At 41.4% G+C, this 14,414-nt stretch overlaps 1 protein-coding gene across 4 annotated transcripts; it reads right to left on the bottom strand.

The window, feature by feature from the left end:
* Positions 1 to 130: 130 nt before the first annotated feature.
* On the bottom strand, positions 131 to 14,201 carry LOC115171851 (NACHT, LRR and PYD domains-containing protein 3). 4 transcript variants are annotated; one of them, XM_029729030.1, is made up of 7 exons: positions 14,028 to 14,201; positions 6,856 to 6,969; positions 6,682 to 6,747; positions 4,118 to 5,887; positions 3,796 to 3,969; positions 1,127 to 1,300; positions 131 to 897 (listed from the first exon to the last, which is right to left on the bottom strand). In XM_029729030.1, the coding sequence occupies exons 1-7, from the start codon at positions 14,153 to 14,155 to the stop codon at positions 885 to 887; spliced, it is 2,439 nt and encodes an 812-aa protein (XP_029584890.1). In that variant the 5' UTR covers positions 14,156 to 14,201; the 3' UTR covers positions 131 to 884. The 4 variants fall into 4 exon arrangements, with proteins under 4 accessions (XP_029584890.1, XP_029584891.1, XP_029584893.1 ...); XM_029729031.1 differs by having other exon boundaries at positions 6,682 to 6,744; XM_029729033.1 differs by lacking the exon at positions 14,028 to 14,201 and adding an exon at positions 13,023 to 13,073.
* Positions 14,202 to 14,414: the final 213 nt, after the last annotated feature.

Here is a 14,414-nt window from a genome sequence, read left to right as displayed (position 1 = left end):
GGCAGCAATAGTCACCTGAGCTAGCTGCTTCATCATATACCATTTAGAAACGATTAAAATATGGTATAGTAGTGAAATGTTTTTGTTCCATGTCAAATCAATTTTAGTTGGACCAGCAGAGAACACTTTAAAGGCCTTGAGTCCACACAGGTAGACTTATTTATTACTGTATGAACATTCATAGCTGTAATTTAATTCATCACAGATGGACACAATGTTACACGGCAATATGAATAACAGCTTTACTTCATATAAAGAATATGAAATACAGTTTACCATAGATGAACACACAGGGTCACATAGATGTAAGAAATGCTACATTTTCAAAAAGCCAAGGTGCTACAATAAAAATCAAAGCAGTGTACAACACAAGACAATCCTGAGACATCTAATACACTGAAGTAAAGTTTGGCAAGATGTAGAGTTACTAGGAAGACCATAAGGTTGTTGAGATTAAGAAGCTGACTATAGTAACACTGAACTACAGTCGATATGTATAGACCTGATGGATATAACGTCATTATAAAGGAGGGCTTTTGCTAAGCTAACAGAACACACTCCACTAACAAGCAACAGAAACAGAACACCGTTACAATATTCAAACAAGAAAACAAAAAAGATATTGGTGTTCCTGTGGCACCGGGTGCTGTAGATGTCCTGGAGGACAGGCAGTATGCCCCCGGTGATGTGTTTGTTGAGGTTAGTTTCCTGACACCACTTCGCCAGGGGTCTCTGATTCAAGGAGCTATCATTGTTGATTCGAAGCATTGAATATTTATATTCATGCACTTTGAAATTAATTTTGGAACTGTCCCAGAAGTATTTAACTGCAGCGCACTCCCACAACCAAGGACTTGGAGCTGAAGCCATTCCTTCACTGACTCTCAATCATTTAACCTGGGAAAGAAGGGAAGTGGATCTAAGTCCACATACAGCAGCATAGACATATAGGGGTCGTATTCACTAGACATCAAAGAGAAGAACACGGAACAAAACGGGCAGGGACTACCTGAACTTATCCAATAAGAACCTAGCATGTGTTGAATATGACTCAGTGTCTGGATGTCTACAATGGCTTACTGATCACAACATCAGTGTGCTCATGAAACTGATCAGTAAAACTCACAGCAGTGTCTCTAGTTTACAAAGGGGATCCTCTTGTACAGAAGAGAGCAGCTTTACTCCAGAGTCTCCTGGAGTATTTCCACTCAGGTCCAGCTCCTTCAGGTGGGAGGGGTTTGACCTCAGAGCTGAAGCCAGAGAAGTACAGCCTTCCTCTGTGATGCTGCAGCCTGCCAGCCTGCGGAAAGTGAGGGAGAAAAATTCCACAATATAAAATATTCCAGAAAATGTAAGTTTCGCATCTGTAGCTGTGTGTCATTTTAATGTCATATGTTGAACAATGTTGAACCTTTTATTGAATTGAACACAACTAAACTGATCAATTTTGTTGAATAACGAACTGGTGCCCAGATTCATAAGTTCATGTGATAATTGTACATACTCCATGACACATCTAAAGACAATGATACAAACTGCTGTCAAATTGTCTTCAATTATTCTACATCAGAGAGACCAAGGCCAGGATCAAATAAAATGGTATTTGTCACATGCTTCTTAAACAGCAGGTGTAGACTAATAGTGAAATGCTAATTTACGGGTCCCTTTCCAACAATTCAGAGTTAAAGATGAAAAATGTAATAGAAATAGTGACACCAGGAATTCAGTCAAGTCTCGTTATAGAGCAGAGCAACCACAGTGCTCTGCAGAGGGTGGTGCGGTCTGCCCAACGTACACCGGGGGCACACCGCCTGCCCTCCAGGACACCTACAGCACCAGATGTCACAAGAAGGACAAAAAGATCATCAAGGTCATCAACCACTCGAGCCACGGCCTGTTCACCCTGCTATCATCCAGAAGACGAGGTCAGTACAGGTGCATCAAAGCTGGGACCGAGAGACTGAAAAACAGCTTCTATCTCAAGGCCATCAGACTGTTAAACAGCCATTACTAGCCGGACTCCACCCAGTACCCTGCTCTGAACTTAGTCACTGTCACTAGCCGGCTACCACCCGGTTTCTCAACCCTGCACCTTAGAGGCTGCTGTCGTCTGTGTACATAGACATGGAATCACTGGTCACTTTAATAATGGAACACTGGTCACTTTAATAATGTTTACATACATCATATGTATATACTATATTCTAGTTAAGGCCATCCTATTCAACTATTGCTGTATATATACTATTCTATCTTACTGTACGTATTCTACAGATATAGTACATATTCTATCCACATACTGTCCATAATGTCTATACATCCCATCACATATACCAGTGGAGGCTGCTGAGGGGAGGACGGCTCATAATAATGTCTGGAATGGAGCAAATGGAATGGCATCAAACATATGGAAACCATGGAAACCATGTGCTTGATGTATTTGATACCAATCCACCGATTCCGCTCCAGTCATTACCATGAGCCCATCCTCCCCAATTCAGGTGACACCAACCTCCTGTGACATATGCACATACATGCATTTATATTATTTATACTCCGAACTCCAACATTACTCCTCCTAATATTTATAGATTTCTTAATTCCATTATTTTACTTTTAGATGTGCGTGTGTATTGTTGTGAACTGTTAGATATTACTGCACTTTAAGAGGACCACAATGTACAGTCCCAGACTGTATTGTGTGTTATCCTCCATGATTTAACAATGGAAATTAGTCCCAGACTATATTGTGTGTTATCCTCCATGATTTAACAATGGAAATTAGTCCCAGACTGTATTGTGTGTTATCCTCCATGATTTAACAATGGAAATAAGTCCCAGACTGTATTGTGTGTTATCCTCCATGATTTAACAATGGAAATAAGTCCCAGACTGTATTGTGTGTTATCCTCCATGATGTAACAATGGAAATAAGTCCCAGATTGTATTGTGTGTTATCTTCCATGATTTAACAATGGAAATAAGTCCCAGACTGTATTGTGTGTTATCCTCCATGATTTAACAATGGAAATAAGTCCCAGACTGTATTGTGTGTTATCTTCCATGATTTAACAATGGAAATAAGTCCCAGACTGTATTGTGTGTTATCCTCCATGATTTAACAATGGAAATAAGTCCCAGACTGTATTGTGTGTTATCCTCCATGATTTAACAATGGAAATAAGTCCCAGACTGTATTGTGTGTTATCCTCCATGATGTAATAATGGAAATAAGTCCCAGACTGTGTTGTGTGTTATCTTCCATGATTTAACAATGGAAATTAGTCCCAGACTGTATTGTGTGTTATCCTCCGTGATTTTACTCATGTGCATGTATGGCTTTTTCAACTGTTATGTGTACTTGTTTTTAAAAATGGTTGAATTAATAAACTAAACTAAGTTGGAACTAGGAAGACAAGAACTTCGCTACACCCGCAATAACATCTGCTAAATATGTGTATGCGACTAATTTGATTTGATGAAGGATAGTTTTACCTCAGTGTCTCCAATTTACATTGTGGATTCTCAAGTCCAGCACAGATACATCTCACTCCTGAATCATAGATTAATTTCCTCCAAATCTAGCTTTCTCAAACTTGACGTGCTTAAGCTGAGAGTTGAAGCAAGCACCTCAAAGGATTTCTCAGTTAGGTTGCAATCATTCAATCTGGAGAGAGGATGCGGCTAAGTAACCCACACAAATCTATAACTACATTTATAACATGAAGAACGTACATCTTTATATTTACAACATCCACTTTCCTTTGCAGTGGAGACAGTCACAAGGTCACTCACTTCAATGTCTCCAGTTTACAGTGTGAATCCTCCAGTCCAGCAGAGAGCAGCTTCACTCCTGAATCCTGGAGTTTATTGCCACTCATGTCCAGCACTCTCAGACAGCATGAATTGGATTTGAGAACAGAAGCTATTGCCTCACAGCTTTTCTTGGTGAGTTTACATTCGTTCAGCCTGTGAAAAAAAAGGTGCATCTCAAGATACCCAGGTGCCAACATCCTCTTAGGGACTGAGTTGTCAGCCTAAATGATAATGCAAACTGATGTTCATTACTATGTTACATTAGCATGCTGTCTGGAATGTAATTTGACTAAGCACTTACAGAGCTGTTCTAGAGGATCTGACAACTGGGAGAAGTTTGAGAAGAGCCGCATCTGATCTGATGTATTTCTTCAGGTCAAACACATCCAGCTCCTTTTCTGAAGTCAGCAACACAAAGATGAGAGCTGACCATTGTGCAGGTGAGAGTTTGACTTCTGAGATACTTCCTGATCTCAGGTAGCTTTGGATCTCCTCCACTAGAGAACGGTCATTCAGTTCATTCAGACAGTGGAACAGATTGATGCACCTCTGCAGAGGGAGTTTCTTTCTGATCTTCTCCTTGATGTACTTGACTGTTTTCTTGTTGCTCTGTGATCTGCTTCCTGTTGGTGACAGTAGGTCTTGAAGAAGATGCTGATTGGACTGCAGTGAAAGGCCCAGAAGGAAGCGGAGGAAAAGGTCCAGATGGCCATTTTCAAACTGCAAGGCCTTGTCCACTGCATCTTCATATAGACCGTTTTTGTTGCGGAGGGATTTCTCTTTAGCCATCAGATTGTTGTTGTCATTAGTGAACATGAGGAACACATATAGTGCAGCCAGAAACTCCTGGATACTCAGATGGACAAAGCAGTACACCTTTATCTGGTTGAGCCCAGACTCTTCTCTGAAGATCTGAGTGCACACTCCAGAGTACACTGACGCATCCTTGACATCAATGCCACACTCTCTCAGGTCTTCCTCATAGAATATCAGATGGCCTTTTTCTAGCTGTTGAAAAGCCAGTTTTCCCAGTGCCAGAATCATCTCTTTATCCCAGTGAGAATCGTTGGCATGCTCTACAGGATACTTCTGACTCCTCAGTTTTGACTGGAAGATCATGAGGTGAGCGTACATTTGAGTCAGATTCTTGGGGATCTCGCGATTCTCTGCTTCAACCAATATTCTCTCTAGGACAGTGGCTGAAATCCAACAGAACACTGGAATGTGGCACATGATGTGGAGGCTCCTTGATGTCTTTATGTGTGAGATGATTCTGCTGGCCAGGTCCTCTTCAGCGATTCTCTTCCTGAAGTACTCCTCCTTCTGTGGGTCATTGAACCCTCGTACCTCTGTCACCTGGTCAACACACTCAGGAGGGATCTGATTGGCTGCTGCAGGTCGGGTGGTTATCCAAATGTGAGCAGAGGGAAGCAGATTCCCTTTGATGAGGTTTGTCAGTAACACATCCACTGAAGTTGACTCTGTGACATCACTGCAGATCTTATTATTCTGGAAGTCCAGAGGAAGGCGACATTCATCCAGACCATCAAAAACAAACACAACCTCTTTGTTTTCTGAGATTTCTGATTCTTTTGTTTCTATAAAGGAGTGATGAATTAGTTCTATCAGACTTTGATTTGTATCTCTCATCAAGTTCAGATCCCGAAAAGGAAGTGGAAAGATGATCTGGATGTCTTGGTTTGCTTTTCCTTCAGCCCAGTCCAACATGAACTTCTGCACAGACACTGTTTTTCCAATGCCAGCAACACCCTTTGTCAGCACTGTTTTGATAGGCTTGTCTTGTCCAGGTAAGGGTTTGAAGATGTCATTGAGTTGGATTGATGTCTTGTGTTCTACTTGACAACTGCATGCTGTCTCAATCTGTGTCACCTCATGTTCATTATTGACCTCTCCACTTCCACCGTGTGTGATGTAGAGCTCTGTGTAGTTGTTGTTAAGAGGTTTCGTTTTTCCTGCATCTTCAATGCCCTCAAATAAAGAATATGTCCTATTCTTCAAGTAGGATTTCATTTTCTTCTGTATTTCTGTCTTAGTGAAAACAGTTGCGTACCTATATGTGGAAAATATGTTGAATTGAATTACATTTATTTGGGTAAAAAAGTATCAAATATAAACTCTAATCTGGAGTTAGGTATGCTAAATGAAGATTAAATCACAATGTGGTGCATTTACTGGGAGACAATGCACTCTGCATCTCCTGATAGTTACACTAAACCTTGGACCAGTCTCACTATTATAGTCATCATATTATTTTATCTACATTTCTAGTATAATGTCAGACTGAATGATGTCCTGTAGACAATTCAAATCCTATGACAAGCTAAATGAGGCATCCTGAATGATGAACTGTAGACAATTCAAATCCTATGACAAGCTAAATGAGGCATCCTGAATGATGAACTGTAGACAATTCAAATCCTATGACAAGCTAAATGAGGCATCCTGAATGATGAACTGTACACAATTCAAATCCTATGACAAGCTAAATGAGGCATCCTGAATGATGAACTGTAGACAATTCAAATCCTATGACAAGCTAAATGAGGCATCCTGAATGATGAACTGTAGACAATTCAAATCCTATGACAAGCTAAATGAGGCATCCTGAATGATGAACTGTACACAATTCAAATCCTATGACAAGCTAAGTGAGGCATCCTGAATGATGAACTGTAGACAATTCAAATCCTATGACAAGCTAAATGAGGCATCCTGAATGATGAACTGGATGCTACTGTATTATCTTGAAATTCACAGAGTAAAGGTACTAGATGTCATCAGATACATGGCTGGTGAATAAAACCAGAAAACAGGTAGGATGCTGTGCAAACTGCGATCACTCACACTTTGTCATCAGTAGGGACTCTGGGTTGGTTATCCATTGACTGGTCATTCTCCTCAGAGATACTGCTGGGTAAAAATGAGCACAGAGAGCAATAACATGAGTCTTTATCTATACATAAGATGGTAAATTAAAGGAAAATACATAATCAAACACCATGTTATGACTCAGTTCACCTTTTCCCAGTGGATAATTCTCCCTTCTTGAAGAAAATATTTAGTCCCATAGACCTGTCACTCTTCATGGAGACACAGCTAGGTACAGGTGAGACTGGTCTGTCTGTCTTGATCCTGTTTAGAGCAGGATGTGAGTTTACAACATACACTTAGATTAAAGGTTTCCAAAGGGGTTCTTTGGCTGTCCCCATAGGATAGCGCTTTTTGGTTCCTGGTAGAACCCTTTTTGGTTCCAGGTAGAACACTTTTGGGTTCAATGTAGAACCCTCTTTGGAAAGTGGTCTGCATGGAACCCAAAAGGGTTCTTCTACCTCTCATTTTGTTTGTCACTGAGCAAATTCAAGTCTGCTGAGTGCAAACTTGAACATTGTGAAAATTCTGTGCAACTTCCAGCTCACATTTACTGTGGACACTGAGGCTGTACCCGCTTTAAGTTACAGTTTTAACAGTAAGCTACTGTGGCTAATTGATCATAATGTAGACCTATCAGAGTGGGCTACTATAAAAGAAAATTGAGAAAATGCATCCAATAACATTTTAACATGGAAATAGCTGTTCTATCATTCAGACTACCGTATGTTTGGTGTTCAATGTAGGACTACATTCTATGAGACGTTGAAAAAAAACATGCAGGGCTTGAAATTAACCTGTTTATCCATTTGTCCTTCAGACAAGGAGGTGACGGAAAATGTCGTTGTGTTGTGTGATGGTTTCTTCCATTTTACAAAATGAAATGCATTATTATTCCCGTACCATTACTACAGAGAATCAGACAAATTATACTACCCTCTGCCTTTTGGCTACTTAGCTTATTCAAGACTCAAAACACAACACTGCCCCTTTAAGACAAAACTATTTTAAATATGTCTAGAAATGTACATATTTTGTGCTCTTGTAGGAAGCAATCACTCCCCCATTGCTGACTAATGATCTATAACTGGGTTAATAACTCACTAACTATCAATCACTCCCCTACTGCTGACTAATGATCTATAACTGGGTTAATAACTCACTAACTATCAATCACTCCCCTATTGCTGACTACAAATGATCTATAACTAGGTTAATAACTCACTAACTATCAATCACTCCCCTATTGCTGACTAATGATCTATAACTGGGTTAATAACTCACTAACTATCAATCACTCCCCTATTGCTGACTAATGATCTATAACTAGGCTAATAACTCACTAACTATCAATCACTCCCCTATTGCTGACTAATGATCTATAACTGGTCTAATAACTCACTAACTATCAATCACTCCCCTATTGCTGACTACTAATGATCTATAACTGGGTTAATAACTCACTAACTATCAATCACTCCCCTATTGCTGACTAATGATCTATAACTGGGTTAATAACTCACTAACTATCAATCACTCCCCTATTGCTGACTACTAATGATCTATAACTAGGCTAATAACTCACTAACTAGCAAAGGATATGAACAGAATGTGTGCACGTAGCTACACGCAGCTCTTGCTTTGATCTCAAAACAGCAGCCCGAGACTAATAAAAAAACAAGGCTTTAAGCCCGAGACAAGGCTTTATCATTGTTTTTTACAGAAATGTTTGGCGATCAGCTAGGAATGCCTTGGATATCGTGATCGACCGGTTGGTGACCACTGCTCTAGAACAGGGGTTCTTAAACTTTTTCAGCCTGGGACCCAAATGAGAAATTCTGTCTTTTCCTGGGACCCAAGCTTAGAAAAACATGTAACTACACATAAATATTGGTACATTTCATTGCCATTATGCCTAAAACAAATGCATTATAGACAAAAACAAATAACAATGAAATTAAATATCCATATAAATATCTATTAATGTTTATTTTCCCCCATTAAAAACACTCTTACATATCTGTCTAGGTTGGAACTGTTGCTGCTAAAATACAATAAATCATTTTCATTCTAACTGGAATAAACTGATTGATCACATCACACAGATGAATAACAGAACACACACAGGGTTTATGATAATGCAACCCTAAGTAACAGTACAGATTAAAAAATGATCAGGCCTACTGTACATCTTACTGTAGAAATCATTGTTGAAAACTAGTCTAGGTTGGAACTGTTGCTGTTAAAATACAATGCATATGTTTTATTCTGAACTGGAATAAACTGATTGATCACATCACACAGATGTAGACCAGAAAACACACACACAGTCCTAATGAGAGCATGTTTATTCTGGGCTCTGTTTTTGACAGTACAACACTGAGGTCATGCTCAGCCTTGAAACTGTTTCTGTACTTGTTTTTTAAGTATGTCAGAGTTGAGAACCCTGACTCGCATAGGTATGTGGTGCCAAACTGGACCAGAACATCTACTGCTTTCTCAGTCAGGCTGGAGACTGCTTCCTGCTGTAGATGAGCAACCCAGAACTTTGTGTGTGTTTGCCTCAAAAAGCATGTCAGTCAGTTTATTCCAGTTAAGAATACAAATTATTATTGTATTTTAACAGCAACGGTTCCAACCTAGACTTGTTTTCAACAAGAACTTCTACAGTAAGATGCACAGTAGGCCTGATCATTTTTCATATTCATCTGTACTGTTACTTAGGGTCAGTAGCTAGCTTGCTTTGGCGAGTGTTAGCTATTAGCTGTGTAAAAGGCCAGGGGATTGTTTGAAAGAGAAACTCACATATACTACTATGAGAGTTAGTTAGTAGTCCCTTATTTCTGCATATCATCACCTGTAATAAAATGACAACAATGCCTTGCTAGTTGACTTACTTTTCCACTGTCGAAGCACTGTTTCCTGAAGCATTCTGCCTGTTCTGAAAAAACTCCCTGGGTTTACCGTCATGCTGTGGATGTTTGGTCAGGATGTGTCGTTTTATTCATATGTTCGTGATGAGAGACTCATTACTAAGCACTTCCACACACAAAACACATTGTGGGAGCTCCTCGTCATAGGTTTGTATGAAAGAGAGAGAAACTCTTCGCTGTATATGCGTTTCATGACAATTGAGCTGTCAGAACTTGTGGCTAGCATGACTCCATTTGATGACAGCGGTGAGTGATGGTGAGTGATGGCGAGTGGGAATGATAAGTCAGTGACAGACAGCGCATCATCTGCTGCTGAACAGCGCTGCCTTTTGTGTGTCGCCGAGTGATCTTCAAGAAAACTGCAGAAAAAATATCCAGTAAAGCGCGAAGAACACAGGCATCACTGTAGAGCCTCTAGCCCTGCTCATTATACCTTATCCAACCTTTCAGTTACACCACCCACACATGCTATGACATCTTCTGGTTTCAATGATGATTCTAGAGACTCTCTCTCTCATCATCACTCAATGCCTAGGTTTACCTCCACTGTATTCACATCCTACCATACCTTTGTCTGTACATTATACCTTGAAGCTATTTTATCGCCCCCAGAAACCTGCTCCTTTTACTTTCTATTCTGGACGTCATAGACGACCAATTCTCATAGCTTTTAGCCGTACCCTTATCCTGTTCCTCCTCTGTTGCTCTGGTGATGTAGAGGTGAATCCAGGCCCTGCAGTGCCTAGCTCCACTCCTATTCCCCAGGCGCTCTCTTTTGATAACTTCTGTAACCGTAATAGCCTTGGTTTCATGCATGTTAACATTAGAAGCCTCCTCCCTAAGTTTGTTTTATTCACTGCTTTAGCACACTCTGCCAACCCGGATGTCCTAGCCGTGTCTGAATCCTGGCTTAGGAAGTCCAACAAAAACATTTTCAGACAAGATAGAACGGCCAAAGGGGGTGGTGTTGCAATCACTGCAGAGATAGCCTGCAGAGTTCTGTCCTACTATCCAGGTCTGTACCCAAACAATTTGAACTTCTACTTTTAAAAATCCATCTCTCTAAAAACAAGTCTCTCACTGTTGCTGCCTGCTATAGACCACCCTCTGCCCCCGCTGTGCTCTGGACACCATATGTGAACTGATTGCCCTCCATTCTATCTTCTGAGCTCGTGCTGCTAGGTGACCTAAACTGGAACATGCTTAACACCCCAGCCATCCTACAATCTAAGCTTGATGCTCTCAATCTCACACAAATTATCAATGAACCTACCAGGTACCACCCCAAAGCCGTAAACACGGGCACCCTCATAGATATCATCCCAACCAAATTGCCCTCTAAATACACCTCTGCTGTTTTCAACCAAGATCTCAGCAATCAGTGCCTCATTGCCTGCATCCGTAATGGGTCAGCGGTCAAACAACCTCCACTCATCACTGTCAAACGCTCCCTGAAACATTTCAGCAAGCAAGCCTTTCTAATTGACCTGGCCCGGGTATCCTGGAAGGATATTGACCTCATCCCGTCAGTAGAGGATGCCTGGTTATTCTTTAAAAATGCCTTCCTCACCATCTTCAATAAGCATGCCCCATTCAAGAAATTTAGAACCAGGAACAGATATAGCCCTTGGTTCTCTCCAGACCTGACTGCCCTTAACCAACACAAAAACATCCTGTGGCGTTCTGCATTAGCATCGAACAGCCCCCGTGATATGCAACTTTTCAGGGAAGTTAGAAACCAATATACACAGGCAGTTAGAAAACCCAAGGCTAGCTTTTTCAAGCAGAAATATGCTTCCTGCAACACAAACTCAAAAAAGTTCTGTGACACTGTAAAGTCCATGGAGAATAAGAACACCTCCTCCCAGCTGCCCACTGCATAGGAATTGGAAACTATGTCACCTCCAATAAATCCACTATAATTGAGAATTTCAATAAGCATTTTTCTACAGCTGGCCATGCTTTCCACCTGGCTACCCCTACCCTGGTCAACTGCCCGGCACCCTCCACAGCAACCCGGCCAAGCCCCCACCATATCTCCTTCACCCAAATCCAGATAGATGATGTTCTGAAAGAGCAGCAAAATCTGGACCCCTACAAATCAGCCGGGCTAGACAATCTGGACCCTTTCTTTCTAAAATTATCTGCCGAAATTGTTGCAACCCCTATTACTAGCCTGTTCAACCTCTCTTTCGTGTCATCTGAGATTCCAAAAGATTGGAAAGCAGCTGCTGTCATCCCCATCTTCAAAGGAGGGGACACTCTTGACCCAAACTGCTACAGACCTATATCTAACCTACCCTGCCTTTCTAAGGTCTTCGAAAGCCAAGTCAACAAACAAATTACCGACCATTTCGAATCCCACCGCACCTTCTCCGCTATGCAATCTGGTTTCAGAGCTGGTCATGGGTGCACCTCAGCCACGCTCAAGGTCCTAAACAATATCGTAACCACCATCGATAAGAAACAATACTGTGCTGCCGTATTCATTGACCTGGCCAAGGCTTTCGACTCTGTCAATCACCACATCCTCATCGGCAGACTCAATAGCCTTGGTTTCTCAAATGATTGCCTCGCCTGGTTCACCAACTACTTCTCTGATAGAGTTCAATGTGTCAAATCGGAGGGCCTGTTGTCCGGGCCTCTGGTAGTCTCTATGGGGGTGCCACAGGGTTCAATTCTTGGGCCAACTCTTTTCTCTGTATACATCAATGATGTCGCTCTTGCTGCTGGTGAGTCTCTGATCCACCTCTACGCAGACGACACCATTCTGTATACTTCTGGCCCTTCTTTGGACACTGTGTTAACAACCCTCCAGACGAGCTTCAATGCCATACAACTCGCCTTCCGTAGCCTCCAACTGCTCTTAAATACAAGTAAAACTAAATGCATGCTCTTCAACCGATCGCTGTCTGCACCTGCCCGCTCGTCCAGCATCACTACTCTGGACGGTTCTTACTTAGAATATGTGGACAACTACAAATACCTAGGTGTCTGGTTAGACTGTAAGCTCTCCTTCCAGACTCACATCAAACATCTCCAATCTAACGTTAAATCTAGAATTGGCTTCCTATTTCGCAACAAAGCATCCTTCACTCATGCTGCCAAACATACCCTCGTAAAACTGACCATCCTACCGATCCTCGACTTCGGCGATGTCATTTACAAAATAGCCTCCAATACCCTACTCAATAAACTGGATGCAGTCTATCACAGTGCTATCCGTTTTGTCACCAAAGCCCCATATACTACCCACCACTGCGACCTGTGCTCTCTCGTTGGCTGGCCCTCGCTTCATACTCATCGCCAAACCCACTGGCTCCAGGTCATCTACAAGACCCTGCTAGGTAAAGTCCCCCCTTATCTCACCATAGCAGCACCCACCTGTAGCACGAGCTCCAGCAGATATATCTCTCTGGTCACCCCCAAAGCCAATTCCTCCTTTGGCCGTCTCTCCTTCCAGTTCTCCGCTGCCAATGACTGGAACAAACTACAAAAATCTCTGAAACTGGAAACACTTATCTCCCTCACTAGCTTTAAGCACTAGCTGTCAGAGCAGCTCACAGATTACTGCACCTGTACATAGCCCATCTATAATTTAGCCCAAACATCTACCTCTTCCCCTACTGTATTTATTTAATTATTTATTTTGCTCCTTTGCACCCCATTATTTCTATTTCTACTTTGCACTTTCTTCCACTACAAATCTACCATTCCAGTGTTTGACTTGCTATATTGTATTTACTTTGCCACCATGGCCTTTTTTGCCTTTACCTCCCTTATCTCACCTCATTTGCTCACATTGTATATAGACTTATTTTTCTACTGTATTATTGACTGTATGTTTGTTTTACTCCATGTGTATGATGAAACAAAAGTGTGGTTGAATATATTCTGCAACTGTGTCTTCTTATTGTCTCGGCCTTAGGCCTAGCTATCACGGTGTCAAGGCATATGGACTAACAGTTTATAGAGCAAACAACGCAATTATCACAAGACATAGGTCTTGGCTTCCTCTGTAATTTTACCCGCACACCGCTACTGGTTCTACGTAGAACCACAAAGGGTTCTTCAAAATGTTCTCCTAAGGGGACAGCCGAAGAACCCATTTAGGTTCTAGATAGCAACTTTTTTCTAAGAGTGTAGGTGAGTTTGCACACATTTCATATTTTTGTAACTGTGCTTTTACTATCGTTACTTATGATTGTCATCACTCTTAATGCACATAACAGCTAGGTATAGGTTAGTGATATAGTAAATGTATCCAACAAAATGTCTGATTCACTTGATCTATTGTATGAAATAAAGACAAATCACAACAATGCTGGCTTGTTAGATAGTTGTTACAAACTCTCAGCTCCTTCACAATTACCTATTTGATGATCTTACCTCTTAAGTTGACTGTCAGTGTCCTGTTCTGCAGGAAAACTCTTTTTATGGGATATTTCTCCCTCACTCCCTGAGGGACTCATTCTAGAAGGAGAGCTTCCCCCCTCCTCCTTCCCAGAGAGACTCATTCTAGAGAGAGCGCTTCCCCTTTCAAATTATCGACCCCTTGCAGTGCCTGTTATATTTGGAGGTGGGGTTTCTTTGTTGTGCGCATGTCCCCAATCGACACCCTTCTCATGTTTTTAATGTTTTCCCATAAAACCCTGCTGATCAGGTTCAACAACAGTCTTTCAACATCCAACTGTCAGTTGGCAAGTACAGGATCAGGTGCAGGAGGAGGCACATTTGCACACACTGTACATACATTTTTCTATTGTGTTATTGACT

This window comes from Salmo trutta, chromosome 32 (genome assembly GCF_901001165.1).
Source record: "Salmo trutta chromosome 32, fSalTru1.1, whole genome shotgun sequence".
Taxonomy (NCBI): domain Eukaryota; kingdom Metazoa; phylum Chordata; class Actinopteri; order Salmoniformes; family Salmonidae; genus Salmo; species Salmo trutta.
This window is presented reverse-complemented; position numbering and strand designations above follow the sequence as displayed.